Source organism: Agelaius phoeniceus, chromosome 19, assembly GCF_051311805.1.
Source record: "Agelaius phoeniceus isolate bAgePho1 chromosome 19, bAgePho1.hap1, whole genome shotgun sequence".
NCBI lineage: Eukaryota > Metazoa > Chordata > Aves > Passeriformes > Icteridae > Agelaius > Agelaius phoeniceus.
The window spans coordinates 7,817,413-7,841,173 of NC_135283.1; the positions used below are offsets into that span (position 1 = coordinate 7,817,413).

Below are 23,761 nucleotides of genomic sequence, written 5' to 3' on the forward strand. Positions count from 1 at the left end.
CAATATGGAAATTGTTGTTCCTCTATCCCAAACATCCTCTTCCTTTGCTGATTGGCCGCAGCAGCTTCCTGTAGCTGCACAGAACACTGCACACTCACCAGGCCATAAATGAGGGAATGAAATACCCAAGCTCTTGTGATCTTTTATCAAATTTATTACCTGCAGTAAACTCCATGCCAGAAATGTGCACAAAATTTCTCATGTGTAAAATTGGGATGTATTTTTTGTAGGTGAAAGTAGAATCAGGCTGGTCTGAGGGTTCAATGGTTAATGTTGTATTTGAAATTTTAAATAAGCTCAGATTCCCAATTCAGCTATCACTGAAAACATTGGTTTGGATAAAATACTCTACATTATTTGCAAATGACAGGGTACAAGCTATTTAAAATAATCACAAGAGTATTCTGAAGGTGTATGAAGTAACTAGAGCTGAGCATTGTGTACAGTGTAGCATGTGGAGTGGTGAAATTACAAAAGAAAAAAAAAAGAGCAGAGTAAAAAATTTTGAAGAACAACAAGAAATGGGGTAAAAAGGTCAGAGAGACATTGGAAACTACCAAGATGATCCACCTCCTGTATGTACAAATAAGACAATAGGCTTTTCCCAATATTCGTTGGCTGATATTAATTTGGAATTAGATATTATATCCTGATTTCCTGTGTTTTTTTTTCTAAAAACCTGATTTTTAAAAGCCCAAATCCTATCAGTGACATGTTCACAAAAAATATTCAATGTTAAAAACCATTAAAAAATGCAAAAATAAGGGGACAGGCTCTTGAAAAGACAATGCTAGGAAAAAAAGGTTTTGCATCCCAATAGTTGTTTCAATTCTTAAAAGCAATTTTAAAAAAATAAAAATCCAACCTGAAATCATTTGTGCATCTTCATGCAAAGACCTTGGCATTCAAGGAGAACTTTATCCATCTTCACACATCATAAAATTCTACTAATTAAGTTCTTGCTTGTAAAATATTTCATATTTGCTCTTCTTCAACCACTAGATTAATTTTTACCACACATATATTGTTTCCTGGTGTTACAGAAGGCATGCTGTAGATAAACGTTTTGTATATCAAACATTTGAATCTTAAATATGAAAAATCCCTATAGGTGTAGGTATACATACAAATATAAATGTGTCTGTATGAAGCTCAACTGTAGAGCGATATGGGAAGGAAGATGGTTTTAAAAAAGATGCTTGACAAAACCCAAAAACCTGGTATTAGCATTACATTAGAGCCTGGTGAAATGTAATACTGTGATCTTCTTTGGCTGTTGGTGTTTTGGATTGCACTACACAATGGCTAGGTCTGTTTGGAGGTTTTGGTTGCAAATATAGGAAGCAGAATTTGATAATTTATTAGTGCAATGCCTAAAGATACAGGAATTTCTGCTTGTTCTTTGGAGCAGGTGGTTTTATGGAGCTCTGCTGGTGGCTGAATGTCTCTGCTGAAGCACTGGGGTTTAAGGGATGAAATATCCAACTGAGCTCATGAAAATGCTAAAGTTTCATCATTTCTGTTAAGCTTCTAGTGAATTCAGACTCTGACAATGAACAAATCTGGGCATTAGCTCAGCCAGCCAGTGAGGAGATGTAAATATAGTTGGGATTATGTCCATCCATAATGTGAAATTCTCTATGTATCTGTAATTCTGTCCATTCATAGTATGAAATTCTCTCTGTATTTAAGTTACTTTCTTGTGAAGTACGGCAGGGACAGAACGGAAAATCAAGTTGTTCTGTGACAAGATTACCCACAGCTATACGGAGGTGAGGCACGGTATCATCTTAACTTCTCTTAAAATATGTCACAAAGTGAAGAGGCAAGTTAGGGAGTGAAAACACACACCAAATTTAGAGTCTCTGAATAAGGACACTTGAATCTCATTCTATTTGTTAAACTCCTGCTGTAAAAGAAAAGCACTTTCCTAAAATACCAATTTCCTGCATATTTAACACTACAGTATGGAGGACTCCTGTGAAGTTCAAGACAGTTTTAGAACTTACATCAGTAGGAGCTTTGGCATAATCATAGAAGAGCATGTTCTGGGCTGGAGTGCTCAGTGCACTGTTTTTGACTGCAGATTCTGGCTATAAAAGCAGATATGTCAGACCACAGAGTGGGACATTTGGAGGGAAAGTGGAGCTTTGCTTTACTGACACAAGACAGAAACATTCACTGCCTCTCTCTGCCCAGGTATGGTAAAAGGCAGAGTTGCTGACAACTCTTTAGTGTATAAAAGTGTATGGAATTCAAGGAAGAACCCAGTGCACCCCTCTGCCCAGTCCCACAGAGGTGATGTCTACAGACAGGTCATGGTACAGGATTTAGTACCCTGTTCTTCTCAGAGGCAGATGTTACTGCAGTTTAATGCAGCTTAGAAAAACTGTAGGTGTGTGATTGGTAAGCAAAACCACATGTTTAAAACACTTGTGAAAACATTTTCTTACTAAAGCCAGGTGTCATCATTCCAAGAGCTTTGTATTTAAAAGTGTGCAACCTCAGAATCCCCTCTCCTCCAATTAGGATCATCAGCATGCTCCACAAAATCCTCAATGTAAATATATGGCCCAGCAACACTATCAGGTACTGAGTAGCTGAATGTGTCTTAATGTACATTATGCATGAAAACCAATGCAAAATATTGCAGGACAAGGTCAAGCAGGAAATTGAAAATTAAATGCCAGTATCTCAGTAACAACTTCCTGAAGGGCACATTAGAAACAAGTTTACCGGAAATCTTTCCAGAAGCAGGCAAGGAACAAGAACATCTTTCACTCGAACCCATTTCTGCTGCCTATAGTTCTTTAAAGTCATTTAACTTTCTCTGGATTTCCATTTGTGGCAGGGTTTAGGAGGTGGGGGGTTAACTGATTCTTCAGTTTTTTTACTCCACTTTCAACCCCTAAGAGAACAGAGGATACTCTTCCAGGCACTGAAGTTCTTACCTAGAGAGTATTTAAGTTCTTTGGAACTTTACAGAAAGAATGATGAGGGTCTTCAGGCACTAAATGATACAGTAGGGGATTGTCTTACCTAAGCCAGTTAGATGCCAGAGACTTTTGGAAGAAGCTGAGTATCTCAGATATTTACCTTCTTTTCCTTGGCCAGTCCATTTGCATTTTAAAGCACTTGAATAAAGTTTGCAGATCTGCCCATCAATCTTAAACAAGCCCACAAAATGGAACTTATATTGCTAAACTGTGGAGGTCCATGAGCCTGCCAGGGAAGGATCCATGGCCATGCCCTGGAAGGGTAGACCATAGACTCCAGGTATTCCCCACAAGTTAAGCTGAGGAAAAAGGCTTCTGCCCTGGTGCTCTGCGGTGCCATGTTAATTGATCCCAGTTCTGCCTTCCCCATTGGCCAGTTGACTTTACCTAACCCTTTTACCATGTTTGTGCCCCAGTTCTAGAAAGTTCTCTCTTCCCTGTTTCCCCATTGGACCTTGTATCCCCACCTATCCACCCAGGCATTTCTTATTGGTTCTTGCCCTTTGCCCAAACGCCTTCCAGTGGAGACACTTTTGGGAAGGTAGCAGCAATTCACCATCTACTCACACTGCTACACTAAACCAGGTCTGAATGTGAAAACTGTTGGAAAAAAAAAAATCCTGTGTTTCAATCTGCACTTTCTAAATTAAAATGTGTTGTCTGTGAAGCCAAGAAAGTTTCTTTTTCTCTCTATTTCATAATATTCACATTCTGGAGCTCCTTCATGTCTTTATGTTTACAATCTAATGGTATTTCAGACAGAGTTTTAATGCAAAAACTATGCAAATGCAAAATGTTTATTATGAGAAACAGATACCAATAACCATAAATACTCATGACTTGATGTAACAAGCTGGAAGAGTTTCTGAATCTTCTTCTACAGTGATTACTTCCTTAAGCAAATATCTGAGCCTGCCCAGATGTAATTTATTAATGTATTAATTGAGAGAAGGCTGTGAAAAGAGGAGTTACAGAATCAGCAACAAAGGACAAATAATGGTAAGGCAGACAAACCTGCAAATAGGAGAAGAACTTCATGTCTTTTATTCAATGAAATTTTTGCCACTTTAATTAGTACTTTTCCTCTGGCCTTTCCAAAATTCCATTTGGGTTTCCCCGAGAGGTGTAGGAATTGAGTCATATCTCTACACAAAGTGTAGTGACTGGAAAAAACACAGACCCTGTTTTAAGTCAACAGAATCACTTTATTAAACACACACCAGTATTTATATGTTTTTTCAGTGTACAAGTTTAGGATCAAACTATGCAGCCATAATGATTAGGTGACTAACCAATCAAGCAAAGAAATGGCAGAACAGTTGTTTCTTGCTCTTTTATCTTGGACACTGTCACACATTTCACACAGCCTCCACAGTCCAGTACTCTGGGCTACTTAACTGAAGCATTCTCACATAGGTTTTTACGGCTGCAGATGATCTTTGGTATGCACCTTCTTATGGGAAAAAGGTGCTTGTTAAGGTCAAGAGGAGCACCTGCTTCAACACACAACTCCTATGTCACAGCTCAACAAATACGTAATTTTCATCTTTTTTTCTCATCTTGGTTACTCTTTTTTTACTAAACGAGGCACAGGAGTTGCATGAAGAATCATGTAAAATAAGTTGGGAAAAGTATTTAAAATTCTATCTAAATATGAATTTTCTCTGGACAATGTTCTTGACTGGGAAAGTAAATCCAAGTCTTTGGCAGTGAGAATGATGTGATCATTGCCCTGAGACAGTTAAATGGCAGGAGTTCCATCGGTTTCACCAGCCTCTGGGTAAGGCACCACCTTCTCCCTACTGCACTCTCTAAAACTAAACCAACACAAGTCCTGCCACAAAGCAGTGAGCCCATAAACATAAAATTACAATGAGCAATAAAACCTTGAGAGACAAGTTTCGCTATTAGTTTAATTTATACTCCTGTTAACCAATTTTAAATGCACATTAAAATATTAAGTAATTCTGAAGATGTCAGTGTGTGGATAATAGAGCCTGCCAAGGTCATGCAATATAAGTGTTTCAGCCATAGCCTATTAGACTTTAGTCATTTGTTCTTTATTTTAGGAAAGCCTAATCTGAAGGAAGCCATTTGAAGATGTCCAACTGCAGGATAGGGAAAGCAAAATGGAAATGCCCAGACATGCACTGGTGAAAGGGAATTCTGGAGCCATGACCTATGTAGCCCAGTTTGGAAATACAAAAGAGTTGACTCTATAATCTGAGATGTTCTCTCCTATGTCATATGCTGTATTCTGAGTCATAGAGAACAGCTAAATCCTGCAGTTCTAAATTGGGACTAAAGCTGGGAATTAGCTATTACTCCCAGCTGCATCCTGATATGACTTTAACTGCACCTGACTGAGGTTTGGAGGAGCAGCTCCTCTCACAGCTGAGCATTCTGTTCATCCTGTCATTACCACACCTGTTGCTGCTGTGGTAACACCAGCATGATGGCAGTGCACAGGTTTAATCCTCCCATTCAGCCCTTCTCCTGTATGAGAAGCAAAGTATTCAAACGTGATTTCCTCAAAAAGCACATTATTAGTGGAATTGCAGTGTGAACACTCTAGGACAAAAGAGATGGTGGCTCCCTGCACAGCTGTGGAAATAAATAATTTCACTGCAGTTTAAAAACTTGGAAGAGATGGTTTGAAATAAAACCATTATAAAGGGAATACAATCTTGTAAATATTGATTTCTAATTTTTTTTAAGAATCAGCTTCTGATGGCCTTTATTCAAGGGCTGTAGCACTGTCTCAACAAGCAAATCCCACTGTTTTCAGTGTGGCCTATTTTCAGACAGAAGTAATAACCTAGGATTTTCTAAACTGGCAGCAGCTCTTCCTTTTGTAGCAACTACTTCAGCCAGACTTGGATCCTAATTATTCTAGTGTAGAAACCACATGATGCCTGGATTTCAGAGACTCAACTAAACCCAACTTGACCAATTTTATAAGCAAGGAGGAAAAATCTGATCTCTTCATCTATCAATTAAATGTCATTGTTTTACTGCAAATGTTTTCAGCCTTTGGGTTTCATTTTGAACTGCAACAAGTGGCTGAGGAATGGGACTGTTCCTTGGCCTGAATATATCCGCCCTCTTCCTGCCTTGCCTCTGAAGTTATAGTATGAGATAGAGCCAAAATGTCACTGCAGATAATAATTTGTAACATTCCTCAGCTCTATTAAAGCAGTGGCAGCTCTGGTAATGCCCGTGCAAGAGGTGCCAGGCCCTCGGTGCCCATCCTGCTGCTTCTCTGCTGGAGCAGCTGCACTGCTTCATGTCACTTAGCCAAAGCACAGGGCTGATTCAAAGGATCTGCAGGAACATTTTTTTCTTCTTTAATCAACAGCACAGGGACGCCAGGCAGACCAGCTTGACGACACAGGCATAGCTGAACTGGCTGCGTGATTCTCTCCCAGCCTCCAACTGCTGTCCTGAACTCAGCTTATCCATTTTTCTATTTATTCTTCCTCTCATTTCATATTTGTAAAATTATCTCTCTGAATAAAGACCCTTCATTCTTCACCAAAACCATCATGACAAACTCATAAAGACACTCATAAAGACACAGGAAGAAAAAATTAGAGGAGGTCATAAAAGTAATCTAAAGAACCACCTCTGTGTTGGGGTAGAACATCTGTCTGCTACGTGCTCTGGTGTCAAGTGAACAACTTCCAGTGTGATCTGGTTATTTTGTGCTCCATCCCTGACTATTTTTATCGGTCATACAGGCTCTGAAAGGCTGCAGGCCAGGGTGTTATCTACAAGCACTTGTGAATTACAGACACATTTGCGCTGCTGTAGTTAACGACCTGTCAGGTTGCCCATTATGATGTTCTGCTGTTATTTTCAGGGTTTATGTCCTGGCGATAAAGCTGGTGACTGCTTGGTCTGGAAACACTAATGCATTTTTTTTGGTACGTTTTATAAATATAAAATGAACAAGTGCCCTAATATAAAATCAGTTGCTATACAGAAAGGTAAAAGGTGACAATTTTAAGTAATATTTTCAGTGCTAGGACAAAAAAAATCAATAAGATTCAGGAAGGTTCCTTTTTTGGGCAGATTCATTAACCATAATAATGTGATTTACAGCTCGCAGGGGCAGCAGGTACCCGGAAATGCATTAAGTAGGTGACTGTATTTTGTGATGAGTTCTGAGAGGATAAATATTTCACACAAACAGTATGTGCCCAGATATGCCATGATGGGGGGTGATGGTATAGAATATCTGTATTTTAATCTGTGTAAGTAACAGCATGTAAAACTTATCCAAATAATAATTCCACATCCTCCTAGACAGGCAGATTTAAATGGTAAGCATGGATTTTGCTCCTGAGTATGTTCAATACATTAATGGTCCAGTGAATTCAAAAGTGACCTTTTTTAGAGAGGTGTTATGATAGGAGGAAATTTTCACTAAGTAGAAATGAGTGGTTTCAGACTATCAAGTCTCCAGCAATTCTCTATTTGAGGAGTCTGAGGAATCCTACACGTATACGGACTTTCAGAAATAAAGTCAGCTTAGCTGGTTATTGAAGAAATGCTATGATCAAATAATGTTGTGAATCTGTATTTACAAGTAAAATCATAGCTGTCTATTAGGAAAGTACTTGCATACCATAGGATGTATCCACCTTTAGGTAACAGTCTCATTTCCTTTTCTTTTTGATTTCTTAATTAGGCAGGACAGGATTTGACAGAGAGGTTTTTTGTTAGTACCAGTGAAGCTTCAGTGATAATAACCAACAGGCAGAGTTACTCTGTGGAACCATGCACAGAGCAGTGGTGTGATTTTACTTCATAAGAGTTTATTTTAACCACAGATGAGGGTGTAGCTGTAGTGACCATATTTTTCTCTGTATGATGTGGCAAATTCTACACTAAATTGCACTAATGAGACGTGCAAATAAAAAGCTGTACACTGTGTTTATATAAAGTCCTCATTGGTGCTGTGTCCATCACCAGTGTAATCGGAATAATCTTCCTGAAGTCACTATAATATGCTGATGTGAACAGTCTCAGTGAAAGAGAAGCTGAATTCCTACCTGACAATCGCAACTGTAATTGTAGTACTCTTGAAATTCTTTCGAGGTATTTTACAAGACTAATTTTTCTAAGTGGGATAATGACATGAGTAGCAGTGGGGCAACATTTTAGTGCCGCTCATTATCCCTGTTACCATGTTATATTACAATCCCTTCCAGTTCTATCTCATCCCACACAGATTTATGGCAGAAGTACCCAAGCAAACATAAGCTGGAGCACTGTAACCCTTCTCTCATTAAGTCCAATTACATTCCACTGGGGAAGAACTTTATTAGCACAGAAAAATACTATTCCTTATTATTCTCGGTGACTTCTTTCTCCAAAGGACACTTAACTTCTTTTACCCTATACCATGAAAAATATATAAAGAGGGTTTTTATGTAGAAAGTGATGATTGCTACTGTTTTGTACAAAAACACATGCACACCCACAAGAAAACTACTACTACAAGGTAATAAATAGTCAGAGCTCCAAATCCCCTCTTTACATAAGGAACTTTGGCAGATGCCTACTCATTTTCAGGTTGAATTATTAGCTTAAAAAGGTCCTCGAGTCTCTGAGCAGCAACTAATTCTTCTATCAGATTTCTTTGTGCTTCAATTCTACTCCTCTAAGTCGTGCTTACCACTAAAATGTCCAGTGCCAAAGGGTGTCAAGAACTCCTTAGATACCCTGTGAAGATTAACCTGTCAAGGCGCAAGGTAAAATAAAACTTTTTGAGTGTATCAATACATACATCCAGCATTGTACAGGAGCCTTGCTTCTGGCCCTTAGAACTTTCCTGAATAATCCTTCCAAGTAAGTAGCTATGAGCTTTCAGTTATTAATGACTTAGTCACAGACCATTGTTCCAACTGCTTTTATACTCAGCTTGTCAAGAATATCACAGAATGCTTTGGATTGGAAATGACCTTAAAGATCATCCAGTTATACCCCCTAAACCCTTTTCTGTATAGACCAGTGTTTATCCTTGGGAGTCCTTCCCTTGCTTTTAGGTCACTGTGAAGAACCTAAGAAAAGAAAGATTCCTAATACTAGTCTTAACCTTTTTATCCCAAACCCCAATTTTTGATGGTCCAGCTAAGGTAGTGCACAGGAATGATCCTTCTTTTCTTCAACAAAAGCTCATCATGTAAAGATGAACCCTTGTAAGATCACACAGGTGGCTTGCTGCCTTTTCACTTCAAGGTTTTGTAGAGATTGTAAACACACAGTGTTGTAGGACAGCACGTTTTGGATACTGCTTTCTGAGTGTATGACTGCCCAAATGGTATTAAACTCCTGAACTTCTTGCCAGCTAGAAGCCATCATCCATGCAGGTTTTGGTAGCTACAGTTGTACAAAAAATTCCTGGTACTTAATTGTTCTTTGTGCTTATAACCCATATTTAGTGTCACTGCAAGATAAACAGCATCTACTTCAGGATAGTGGGAAAGAGGATTTTCAACTTCATCAGTAAATATCTGGAGTAGTCCCACATCAAAAATATTATCTAACCTAGCAGAAAGTGTGAGGGACAATAATTGATGAGGATCTGCAAGTCACTGCCTTTGAGGTTTTCCTTATTTGCACTTTCCTGAAGCAGAAGAGGGACACTGCTCATGTCCTGGCAGGGAAACCTGTGGGTACAGCAGGACAGGCCCTGGACAGCTGGTGGCACAGCAAGGTCCAACCTGGCACTTCATGTATTGGTTATAACAAGGGAAAGCTTGACCTTTGCAGTGCCTGGTGGGACTAGGAACAGGCAGGAAGACAATTTTAATCTTTTGGTCATGTCAGGATAACAAAAAAAAGGCCAGGGTACATGTGCTGCATGCAATTTTCCTTTCATGGATACCAATTGTAACTGAGGAGGAAAAGCCACAGCTAAGAAAGATAATCAGGCTGTTAAAAGAAAAGGGATCTGAGACCACATTAGCAAAGAACTGAGTTTCAGTCACAAGTTTGTGAAGGTTTAAAATTTTAGGTCTTCAGAGTGCTTTACTGTGGTTAGTTCACTTTGCTGGCCCCCTAAAACATTTTTTTTTTCCTTTCATGGAAGGACTGAATTAGAGGGAAAAACAGCATTTAGAGATCTGTTTGCAAAATGGCTGCAGTTACAGGCCGTATGTGAAACAGTGACTTTACTGAAAAGGCTCCCTTTTAGTAAGGACAGCATAGATGTGTGTTCAAAGGCATGGGAAGGACCTGAAGACAGCCAAGTTTTGAGTTTCATGGCGGTAACAAAAGCACCTGTAAAGGGTGATCCTCAGTCCCAAGCTCCTTGGTCAAGTGAGAAGAGGGGCTGGGGGAACCAAATCACAGTGCCACCAGGTATTGTAACTGGGAAAAGTCCATGTTGTATTATATTTAACTCCCACATAAATTTTGTTTAAAATCTGGCTACATGATTTTAGAGTCCATTTTTGCAGAATTACCAAAGGAAGTGAGAAACCAGGAAAATAAATGTTATGAAATATATTTCCTTCTTTAACTAACAACCAAAGCTAACATATTATATATACTAACCTAAATTCAAATCAGTAAGTGAATGATTTCCAGTATCTATGTTCTATCACCCTGAAGAAATGAACTGTTCCAAAATATTGCTTTATAAAAGAAAAACTGCTATTATCGTTCCAATAAATAATTATATATGGGTGGTTAACTCCTCAGAGGCAACAGCAGACTGCATGATTTTGAAGGGTGTGTGCAGACTGTTTAAAGTACTGCTGTAGCTCAGACAGCACCACTGTTTTCACTGATAAGCAAAATGCACCAGATGGTGAGTGACGCTGCAGCCTCCTGAAGTTCCAAAATAAGACCAGGAGAGATGTTATAGTTAGAAAAGTGAGCAGTGCAGGAGTAGGAATCAGCAGGTTTGGGTTTTGTTGTTCAGGCAGCCACATTTAAGTGATGACCATCTCAGTGTATGATACAGACCCCTCTGTGACTGCAGGGTGGCACAAACTGAGAGCTGAAAGTTTAACAAGTGCGTGGGTTTGAAGTTTTTCATCTTCTCAGTTTCAAGCCATGGACAAACAGTTTATGGTTCTTACAGTGACCTGCCCATCAAAGGTTATTTCTGAACATGTACATAAAGACATTTCTAATTTAAAAAAAAAGCTCAAAGCTGTAATAAAAGAAATTTTAAACCCAGACAGGAGAAACTAGGGACACTAGAACTGCCTCTGTGGGCCATAACAAAAACACAGGGGGATAGCAAGAAGTTTAAAATGAGGTTTTGGCACTCATGATCAAGCTTGTCAATTGTTTCAGACTTCTTCTCCCTTGTATATTGTTATGAAATGCATTTGGAGGCAGTTTCTCAGTGCCAGCTGGTCAAGGTTAGGGCATAACCCCACCAACAGGATCCTTGCAAAAGGTAGGAACAGCATCACAGAACTCCAGCAGTCTTTTCCCTTTTAGTGTAAAACAAGTTGTGAAGGAACCATGAACAGGGAATTTCTCATCTCAGAAACTCAGGGAAAAGGTGGGCTTTGACTGGTGATCTGTGGCCAGTAATGAATCCTAGTGGATGGAGATCTTCATCTGGAATTGGAGTTCATTTACAGCTTTTATTACATGGAAGGAGAACATCATTTGCTCCCTCAGCAAGGTTCACTCATTTGATGGATTTCCTCCTGTTAGCTGAGGGTGGCACTAGCACCCTGTAAAGTAGCTTTAGATGTGGTATAATTCAGTAGGGGGGCCCAAAGACAATATCTTCTCTGGGAACAAAACACTTACATGCTTGTACTATCACATAGTCCAGAGTTTCCACAACAGGATGGAGGTTTGCTAAGTGCACTCTGTGATCACAAATTAGATTTAACAACCTTTATATTTTATGCTTACCAAAGCCCACTTTCATAATGGTATGAAAAAACGGGACCAGTATGAAAAGGATCAATACAATCACAAAGATTATCAAAGGTTATACACATCTATTTGAAGAAACAACAAGGTTACCAATGAATTTGGAATATGAGTATCTTGGTCACCTGGAAATTGCTTGCATCACTTCAGTGACACCACATATTCATAGTCACAGCCAAAGAAAAGATACGAAAAAGGTTATTTAAAGGTGTTTTAACCCATTAAGAACTACTTTGATATTCCACACCGGAAAAATTCTATGTAGTAAATGTTTGCAATAATATAAATTATTTTACTATTATGCAAATCACCATGCATAAAGTATTCCTTCTTCATCCTTGAACATTCCCCAAAGTTTAATTTGAAACCTAATTTGCATTCAATTAACATTTTGAAGTTCTACTTACTTTCTACTTTGTTTGCCTACATGATTTAAATTATAAGAGCAATTCTTTGCTTGTAGAACAGGTGAGAGATGGAGAGTGGTTTCTGCTCCAGTAGCACTAGATACACAAACCCAGCCTTGATGAACTTTCCCTCCTGCATTTGAGAACTCTGCATCTCTCTTTCAATGCTGGGCACACCAAGACAGACCTGAGCCACAGTTCCTGTGCTGAGAGAACCTGCCAGCTCTCAATGCTGCCTTCTCTTGGAGCACTGAAAGAAGCAAATTTGGGAAAGACACTGTGAGGAGTCTTGTAACCTCATTTCTGCCTACATCTTTCCCTTCTGTGAAATACACATCACTGACTGCAGCTCAGTGGCTTATAGCAGGAAAAAACCCTGTGTTCAGATGAACATTAGGAAGGCATTTAAATTATTTTTTTCTAAAATCTATCCCAGAATATGGGTAGTCTGGATTTGGGTAATATAATGAAATATGGCCTGATTTCATGAACTGCTCAATGGCAAATCTGCACAGGATCCAATGCGTTTTTAGGACTTGGCTTAAATGCTTTCAAAACAGACTAAGCAGAAAAATTTATGACTAGCACATTCTAACCCAGGCATATAGTGATAACACTCCTAACTGCATTCTTACACAGCTCTCCATAAAAGAAGTGAGAGTTCAAAGAGACACAGTGACTTTGCTTTGAAGTAGGTGAAAAGTATTTATCCAGCTACAGCTGTGAGAGACAAACTCCGGCAACTCCTCATGGAGTGTTTTACAATTATATTGCCCCTAATTAATCATCTCTGCATTTGTGGCTGCTCCCCCAAGCAGTTATAGAGCTGGATTCATGTCAGTCATATTAACCGAGATGCCAGTCCTGAACTGCAGTGACAGGCTGTTGGACAAACACTCCTTTCTAATATCTTTGGGGGTGTTCACTTCCAGCCCTGGGTCGGACCAAACAGCTGTGGGAAGAAAACATCCTGGCAAGATGGCTGTAGCTGTTTGCTTCAGTGCACATCAGCAACTCCAGCAACAGCTCCTCAGTCTGCCTGGCAGCTCTCACCTCTCAGGTGCTAATTAGCATCTCACGTGAGATCTGATATGGGACTGCCACCAACATGGATAAACTTAATATGCACCAGCAGATCCTTTGTGATGTGTTAGTCTGAGAGCACAGCCACAAATGCAGCCTTGAAATACTTTAAATATGGTTTTCAAAGGCTCCCAAATCTAGGAGAAAAAATTGTACTGTAAAGTCTCATGGGATTTTTCTCTTCTGCTGAGGCTGACACGTTGCAGAGTTGAATTTGAAAGAAAGGTACTCCCAAATTCCTCTTGCTTTCTTCAAGATTGCTTCAGTAAGCTGTTCATTACTGACTTTCTGGACCAGTTCTTGAGAGTGTGTGCTGGGTTAGTCTGACATTCAACACATTGGTAATTCAGGTTTCCCTCAGAAAGGAGGTCTTCTTCCACACTATCTAAAAGGTCTTCCTTCCCAGAAGTTTCTGAGTCATCACTGTTTCCTCATTCATATTTCAAGGATGTACCTAAGCCTAAATGTCTCATAGTATTAAGACTAGAACACCACAAGCATGAACTGATCACAGGTTTCTTTACATTCTTGTTGGGAAGGATGAAAGTTTGACAAGAAAGTCTCACAGATATGTATTCCTGGCAGAAAGATTTTTGAATGTAGACTCTGAGGAAGGAATAGAAATGAAAGCAGGTTTTGATATAGAAGAAAAGAATTGCTGATCCAGTTTTACTGGATAACTAAGAAGGCAAAGGGTATGTTAGTTAGAAAGGATTTTATGGCTTAGAGCAAAGGATAAACCCACCTCAAACAAGATGTTTTTACCAAGAAGAAAGACACCACAGGCAAACAAGACTGCCGATGTTGCAAGTAGAAAAAAGGTCTCAGAATTTTCCACCGCAAGAAAATTGAAAAACAACTTCTAGCCTAAACTGTAACATACTAACTTTTAGCGATTGGAGAATAGTAACATGAATATGGTAATTATAGTAATTATGACAGGCTATAGGTAAAAGTCAAGGTATAGAATGGTTCTTCTGTATTAAGATGCTGAGCAAAGAAAAGTATATAACGCATTGAAACCAAAATTAAAGGGTCTTCAGGCTTGTTTGCAGCTAGAGCTGACAGCTGTAGGCACAGGCTCTGTCACCACGACCCTGGACTGCTGTGACAACTTAGATGTAATAAGCCGTCTGGAGTCCCACATCCCTCATTATGGCTCTTACACATTCTGACAATTATATTATTTTTCTCAGTAACTTTAAGTTTAGGCCTGTTTAGCAAATATTTTTTTCATTCATTTTCTGCTGGGTATCTACCTGGGTTATGCAACTCAGGAAGGCTGCAATATCTTGAAATCAGGTGATTATATTCTCCAGGTTTTTTCCCCTACTGTCACTATGAGGAACTAAACATGCACAATACACTGGAGTGTGTCTGACAGCCCAAACCAATCTCAAGTACATCTGAAAAGCTACTTTATGTGGCATTAATATGTAATTAAGCTTCAGGCCTGTAGATTTTCACAACCATTTCAGTGCCAGAAATGTGTGGGCTGAAATACTTAATCTCATTTGCACTAGAATTCTTAACAAGGCAATCAGCATTTTGGGAATTTCAGATGACTGTCAGGTTGTAACAGTTCTCTCAACAGTGAAAGAACCTGATGATAGGTCAAATCTACAGATCCTCAGGAATAGCTCACATGTAGCCCTGTTCTTGTAAGTTCTTCTAACCTTCCAATGTTTTCATTTTTGTAATGGAGTTTCTCATGCACTTTTCATGTAAATCATGATTGTTTTGCATTCCTTTCTAGAAGAGGAGAAAATTGATGGACTGTTAGTTTAACCAGTGTGGTTAAAGAAGTAGCAATTTCATCCTCCAATCCATAGTCCATTTTTAAAATTCTATAAATATCGGAGTTCAGAAATAAACAGCCCTTTTTTTACCTTAGACATCTCAATGTGTGTGTCGTTCATTTCATGTCATATTGCAACACTCACACAACAGCCAAACAATATTTTCTACTATTAAGAGAAAATAAGGATCACGTAGCAGTTTTCTCGATGCATTCATGATAAAACTTGAAGCACTACTTTACCTTATAAGATATAGCTAATACACATCAATTAATGCATGTTAATCTCAATCACACTGAAAAGATGCTGCACAGAATCTATTTAGCTGACATTTGATTATTTATCATTTACTAAATCTCAATGAAGCCTAGTTATTTAATTTTTTTGATTCATAATTTGTTCACTAAACAAAAATCAGTGACAATTGCATGTAGTGGGTTCTTGTCCTAATCTACTCTAAAATCTAATCTAAAATTGTAGAAATGCTGTTACCTAGAAGTGCTGCAACAGATAAATTATTTCAGTTAACAGTAATACTTTTCAGTTCCTTTCCTTTTTCTACATTCAGGACACATACACTCACAAAGCAGCATCACGTTGGTTTTACTGAGAGAAACCAGGAATGTCATCAAAGTGATTTCTTCCCTTAAAAACAGCCACAGTCTTTGGATGATGGATTAACAGAAACCTTTCTGCACTTCACAATAATGTGATGTTGAGTACTTGTCAACTAAAAATCTTTGCAATGAAAACAAATCAACCCAAAATATCTTATCCAAACCCAACCATATTAATTCCAGTGAAAAAAACTTTTAAGTAAATCTGAAATTTTAAAATTCCACTTACCAGGAACAAAGCTTCCCTGGACCACCTCCTTATAAGCCCACCAGCCTTCATGGATTTTTGGTGAACTTTGTTGAGCTAGAAAGAAATAATCAAAGAAACTATAAAATTAGGGCAAAACATAGGACTTAATTAGCTAAATTTTAAGAATTTGAAACAGGGTACTATCCTCTACAGAAGAGTCACTCAAATTCCTAGGTGATCTTTATTCAATCTATAGAATCCTACTATGCATATGTATCTTGGAGAACTTTGTCCCTGTTCATCACACAGTAAAATATACTCTGCTTTGGAAGAATTGCAGCATCAACCTTATTACACGGTTGAGACAATAGAAAGATGGCAATAGCTCACACCTTGCCAGCAGCAGCCAAAGATTTATTTGTTGCAGAGCATTTAAAAAACTTTATAGCCAACAGCATATTGCTAAAGCTTACAATTGTTCTAGGCAATCACTAAAAGTACACATACACCTGCTTCACACAATGCTTGCTTGTATGCTCTCTAATAACAATACACAATACTTCATTATTAAGCTTAAAACATTCAACTATTTTGCTAAGCATATTTTTCTAGAGTCTAAGGTCTATCTTAGCCAAGCCTAAAACTCAAGCTATTGTTTCATGTCCTTGCTTACTATTGTAACTTTCTCTACATTCAGACTTTGCAGCTGCAGCTAGTTCCAAGTTTTCTGTTCTTTCTTTTTCTAAGGCCTGCTTTTACAGTGTTTTGGAAATCTTTTTACCTTTACTATTCCCCCATATTTCCCCCTCTTGGTACAGCCACAAATAAACTCAACTTTGTTTCTTATTAACTACCTTGCTCTACAAAGCTCTACTACAATACATATTTCTGTTTGTTTCAGGCACCTCCCTTACTTGCTTTAAGCATTACTATTTTACACCACAGCAATTTTAATGCTATAAAAGATCTGCTCTATTCAAAGGATATAAGTTAAATCTGATAGTAGCTACTATTTATAGTTCTAATAAGTCTCGTCCATTCCAAGGTCTTAATTCAAAGCCTTCATATATGTCTATAATTGTATCTACCATCTCTGTAAGATCTTGAGAACTTTCTGTGATTTTATTTCCTAGATCTCTCTTTTATACAATAAAAACTTTGATATTTTTGTCCATCATTTGTCGCACACACCAAAGCATATTAAGGTACTACTACTAGTACCACCACTTAAAACTACTAACATATACAAACCTATTTTATAAAGTTCCCTTAACTAAGGTGTAAAGCCCTGTCCTTTGAACAAATCATCTAACCATGATTCACCATCTTCTTTCATTTGAGCTGTTAGATCTTTCAGCTTTTGTATGCTTTTGTGGATGGATTCAGAATGGTCAGACGTATTCATACAACACAATCCTTCAATTCCTCACAACCATGTCCATGTGCCAGTAAAAGAAAACCAATTGCTGCTCTATTTTGAAGGGTAGCATATCTAACACTGCTGATGTCTGTCAGCATATCACTGACTGCAATGGATGTGGCATTGGTTTGTTTACTCAGCCAACATCTAACTGGATCTAACTGTTTCAATGCCATGGCAGAAGCAAGTTGGGGTAGAAGTAAACCTGCTGAAACTCTTTTCGCAGCTTTCCAGGGCCTAAAATCACTGTTGCAATTTTCTTAGTATTGATGGACAAATCTTTTTCCTTTATGTTTTTTCTTAATGACTGTCTTAGCACTAGCTGCTAGTACAGTAAGTTGTCCAATACTACATGGACTACCTTCAAGGCATGATGGAATATCTTTTCAAGCCCTATCTTCACAAATGAACGAATATCCTTTTCATAACTGTCATGGATATTGGTCAACCCCAGAAAGTCCACTCCAACTATCTGAGTAATTACACCAAAAACTTGAGTTTCTGTAAGTAGGGTAATTGGGAGTGACATTGTATTTCAGAGGATCATTCTCTCGCCAATTGCCATCTGAAAATGTAAGAGAGAAATCCATTGTTAAGGAACCAAGAATCTCCAATTCTTGGGGTTCAGAAGGTGCTTTATGAAGTTCTTTGGTCCAAATGTCCCAACCAGCTACAGGATTGCTCCCTTTGACAACCTCACCTGATTTAATATTAAGTTGCTTTTTGTCAAGAGATCATAATATATAGATATCGGCCAATCTTTCACTGGCACACCAAATAGGTTGAAAAAGGCTTTTCTGAGTTTGGACTGGACAGGCATATGGTGTCCAAACCTGCTGCCTTGGCTAAGGTCACCTAAACATTTGGTTTTGGTTGTTCCACAGGCAAATCTGCACTGCAAGAAGTTAGCAAAGCTAGCCAGCACCAGCATTAACACTCAATTTTGCTCTATACATTTTGTGAGCTATTTTTTGGCAAAAGATTTTCTCATGTATTTCAACTGACAAATTCTGGAGCACCCACGCCTGTTCCCCCTCTTCAGCCACCCAGGTAACTTGCCAAAAACTTGCTTGTGACTGATGTCTCTGACATGCAGCTCTTTCAGTGTGAGAGCATCTGGGAGCCCAATGGAGGAACACAAGAAAAGGCTTCTCCGATCAGTATTCTGAAGGTTGTAGCAACAAAAAGCCTAAGCTTTGTATGAGGTTTGCCCCTGATAAGACTTGTTGCCTAAATTATTTCTCCAAAGTCCTGAAAAATCAAGAGCAGAAAGGTCTTGATTGCTCATGTTTGCTGTTCTTTGTCATCACTTCTCTTTGTCTTTAAATTGGAATTTGAGCAAATTTTGTGGTCAAAATGTAAAGTCACTATTAATTGGAAGCATTTTCAAAGGGCACACAGACACGCAGCAAGACAAACGTTCAGCTGATCTCCATAAGAGTGAAGAGCTGATATACCAATATGTTCTGCCTTCACCTGTGGTATGCTTGGTACATTCCTACTTAGAGCAACTCTCCCTGAGCTACAGAAAGCTCTGTTACCTTGTGCACCATTTGACTTAGATTTTGGGATTGTCTTCTTTTTAATACACTTTCAATCTCTTTCACTAGGGCCAAATTTTTTTTTTTACATACATTTGCAGTTACAGAAGATACTGGATTTAACAGCTTTTTGCTGCAGTTTCAATTCTAAATCACATATTATTTAGGAAAAACACAACTACCCTGGGAAAAGTTCCAGCAGTGTAATAAAAATTGTTGCTGTCATTAAAAATTATGAAGAGAATGTGAAATTCAGCCTAAAAGGGATACAAGATAAAGACCATTAAATACTGTTCTATCAAGTTACAAAATAGTATTTATGATTTAACTGACTGCATATTGCAGAAACAAAAGTAAAACTTGTCAATTAAATGTACTTTAATGAAACGTACTGACAGAAGGACCAATATGCTGCCTTACCAAAATCCAGCCATGCCAGTGGGTTGGGGTACATGTGGACACAGATTTCTCCTTGCAGAATAGATGTTGTCCCATTAACTGAGTAGTGATAGGTTACACTGAAAGGACTGTTCCACTGTGCACTGTTTACAGTCTGCAGATGAAATTTTCCTCATATTTTAGTTTTTATAACATTGCCTGGAGAACTCCAACTGTGCATGGCTTAGTTGTGCTAGACCGCACTGTACAAACATTTGCAAAATGGCAAATCCCAACCCACAATCAAAATATATGAGCAGAAAATTGTTACTATCCAGTCTGAACTGCAATTTTTTTTTTATCTCAACACTTGCTTTCATGTCCTCAGGAGGAGAAGTTCTTAAAGATTCCAAAATGGCAGTAGGAGAGGATACTAAAGAGTCCCAACAAAGTAGAGAGAGCCCTAATTCTTCTACTTAAAATTTCCCAGGAAATTACACTGCATTAAAGTGCACCTTGTAGTCATACACACAGCTCAAATCATTTCAGCCAGGAAGAGGCATATGCATTTTAGAAGTAGCTGAAAAAATCATATATATGTAGAGAGAGAGAGGTAAAAGCAAGCTAAGAATTTGGGTAGGATGGGTATTTTCAGATGCAGCTGCCTAATATCAGCATTCACCAAAATGTATACAACTGAAAAATATATTGTTTGTTCCCACTCTGGGGCAATCTGAATGATACGTGCAAGGTCCAGAAGAGAAATATAATCCATTATTTGGAGTTTATATTAAACCAAAATCGAAATATGCTGGCTCTGCAGTTCTGCTTCAGTGGGGTTACCCCAATACTTACAATAGCTAATTCCAAAAGGAATAGCAGGAAAAAATAGTTTTTTGACATTTTTTCATATCTGCTTCATTAGTATGGAACAGGCTGCATGAAATGAGCAAGAAACTAGATTATCAAAGCTCTGTACTAAATATTTGGCTGCCAGTGCAGTTGCTTCAGCTATCAGAGAAGAGCATGACCTGGCATCACTCCACACATTCCTCAGATATCAGATCCTTATGTCTTCAATTCACATGAAAATGAAACACAGGAAATACGATACTAAACTAAGATGTTGTACCCTAGCTTTATCTAAAGTAGAGCAAGAGCAATGCTAGCAGCACTGCTGATGTACAGAGAACTGAGTCCGCTGAGGAAACCAAGAGGCAAGGCAGGTGGGGTTGTGAGGGGGCAGTTAGGGTGACAATCTCCAGTGCTGTGCTCTTTCCTGAACTCTGAAACCTCAACATTTTATAGCAGTCCAGGCAAAATATCCTGCAAAGTAATGCAGAGAGTGACTGAACACAGATTTCCACTCTGCAGTGCATGTGAAATCCAGCTTGGTGCCAAAGATTTACTTGCATGGAGCCCACAGGGACTTGACTTAAAAAGGGAAAAAATTTATAAAGCTCTAATTTCTCTGAATGAAGAAGGAAGAAGTCTGGTAAGGCCAGGGAGAAAAGTCTGTCTTCTGGAAACTTCTCCAAAACCATCACTCCAATCTGTCTTATGCAAGTGGGCAAGAGGACTTACCAAAGGGGGAAAAAGCTGTTCCCTATTTTTGACACATAATCAGACCCATACCTGGATTAGTAATGGTACAAGGGAATATAAAATTAGAATGAACAGCCATATGGACCATCCTTGCTGAGAATGCTATCTGGGACACACACCTGATGCACATACAACACAGGCTCTCTGCAATTGGAGTATTAATACCCATCTGACAGAATGGCTCTGTGCCTGAGTAAACAGGTTCAACCTTATGGCTCAACGATTGTTGCCAAGGAAATGGATTCTTCCTATGTGCTATCTCGTGACACATGAAAATAGCAAAATTCTCTCAGCATCCTTCTGATTTCAGTTAAACTACTGTACCTCTTCCTGCAATTCTTCCACCCAAGGACCACATAAAGAGACACATGGTCTCTCTGTGTCGCCTCTGACACTGCTGTGGGTCCTACCAGAACACTGCAGCTCCTCCATGGCAGCAGCTCCTTGTTGGCAGGGGGAGAAGGGTCTAGAAAGCAATCCTGTATTTCTGAAGAGGGTTAAATATCTTAAAAAACAAAAAAACCCCGACATTGTGATACCTCCAAGGCTCCTGCTTTTACCATTAAAACCCAGAGTACGGCTTTTGCTTCGTAGAAACACTGTTGGTTTTGCAAGATATGAAAATATATAAGCCCCTCTGAACAGACACCTGCAAGGAGCTCCGCAACCATTTTTAGCAGCAGCACTGCATTCTGCCATTAGCAGGAACAGTCCAAAATGAGAAAGTTGTCCAAGTGCTTGAGGATACTGAATGACCTCCATTTGTGCAGTGTTCCCTCCTCTAGCACTGAAATCTCTGGTATCTGAGATTAGTAGCTTTTCTGATACAACACCATTATGTCAGATCTCTTTCAATAAAGCTGCTGCAGAGGAAACAATATTTATTTGAAGCTTATATGACATGTGTTGCCCTCATTCTGTCAGATTACTGTAGGTATGTCTCATTGTGGAGCATACAATTACAGGTTAAGTTCTGCAAGTTGTTGTGCATTCTTGTTTCCTAGTGGCTTCCAAGGAAACAGCATCATATAGGATCATAAAAATGCACAGTAAATGCAAACAGCAAAGGTGCCAATGACCCATAAAGTCAGCAGTTAACTCTCTCGAGCTTAGAGGCTAAAGTGAGTAGCCTCATGTTTCAAAAAAGAAAAGCTCTTACTAGGTGAATAAATGGATTTTAAAATTATCTGATAGCACTGTATTGGATACCAGGTATCATGATGCAGATGCTGGAATACCTGCACAGCATTTGCAGTGCTAAGAAGTCTTCATCTTGCTGGAATGCTGATGTTGACATTATATAAAAAGCTGCAGCGAATACAGAACACTCCTCAGTAAATATGCTTATTTGCAAGATATAAAAAAGCCATTCTACATTACTTATTTACGTTCTATACTTTCATGAATCACAGAAAGGCTTTTATCTGATGGAACCATTTATGTCACTCACATATGAGCCTGAGCCACGAGTAGAACCCTGCCAGATCAGAATTCTCCATTCACTTTACTGCCATTTCATACAGATGAAAAATGTTAGGCTGGGGAGAATCAGGCTTGCAGCAGTTAGGAAAAGATTTTTCTTCACCTGTATTTTATTGATCTGAGCTCTTCTGATTGTTCTATTAATTATTCTGCAGGTTTATCTCATCTTACATCATAGAAGCCTTGCTTATAACCTGACAGTATTGGCCTGGCAGTAAGTATATGACAACATTTTTATCATTGTTGCCCCTCTGCATAGTTATGAGTTTATTAAAAATAAAACCAGCTGCAACTATGAGCCATTAGTTTCATAATAATCTTAGTGTAACATTAAGTCATTGCTAATGCTTTGATAGGAAATTCACAGAAAAATGGTAGAGGGTCTGCTACAAGAAAAAGAAATCCTCAAATCTGTGATTACAGTGGTGAACACTGCAAGTGGAAGATATATTTACATGGTGTTAGATGCTGGTGTGATCTTCACTTAGAAACCTTATCCTGGTTCCCTCCCAGCCAGCATAAGCCTATTGCTTTAGCTGTTTAATGCTACTCAATTTTCCATCAGAGTTCCACAGTTCATTATGAGCAGCTTCCTCACACTCAAGGTGTCTTACTCAGTCACTGATGAGTAATCCAAGACGCCTGTGCCTAATGGCAGAGATTAAAATAAGAGGAATTTCCCTGCAGTGTTTCAGAACATAATGAGTCCTCACAGAAATGTAGTCCTGTAGATAACAGGAAGGACAGGGCAGTTTAAAACAAAATAAAAATAAAAGCTGTGAGAAAAATTTTTATTGTTTTTGCTGAACTCCATTTCCACAATCTTATGCAACACCTGCTTTGTAATTATTTTAAGTAGTTCTGATTTCTGAATTTTATATGGATATTTTGTGGACTGCTAAACCCAAGGGTAGGTTACCTAAAATTTCGAGGGAAGATAGACTTGCTCAATCTAAAATACAACTTTCAACACCTTCAGTCATAACAAGTACCAGTTTTTGGCTCACACCAACAAACGCCTCTTAAAGCAAATATGATACACATGTACAAAGTGGACCTGGCAGTAGGGGAACTAAGCAGATAGTGCTTAGTTCCAATAAGCTAAAGATGTGACCCTCTATAATTAATATTTAGTTTGTATAAAACAAGTCTGTACATAATTGCAGCTGTATTTAAGATGTTTTTATGCAGCCTTTTTATATTAAAAGACCCTAACAACAGACATTTCAGGCACAAAATAAAGCATCATTTATAGATGAATAGCTACAGGACAAGAAAGGCTGGCCTGCTTATGAATCTCACAGCCAACACTGTGGGCATCAGCATA

General features: G+C 38.6%; 1 protein-coding gene across 2 annotated transcripts in view; it reads right to left on the reverse strand.

Annotated features, from left to right (window-relative positions):
- CA10 (carbonic anhydrase 10) overlaps nucleotides 1–23,761 on the reverse strand; it is a 206,605-nt gene that overhangs the window by 152,716 nt on the left and 30,128 nt on the right. The window contains exon 2 of one of the 2 annotated variants that reach the window (XM_054645049.2): nucleotides 16,048–16,122. The exons of the other annotated variant lie outside the window; for it this stretch is intronic. Coding sequence (XP_054501024.1) covers nucleotides 16,048–16,122 — 75 coding nt within the window. The remainder of the gene's footprint in view (nucleotides 1–16,047; nucleotides 16,123–23,761) is intronic. 2 annotated transcript variants of the gene reach the window in all.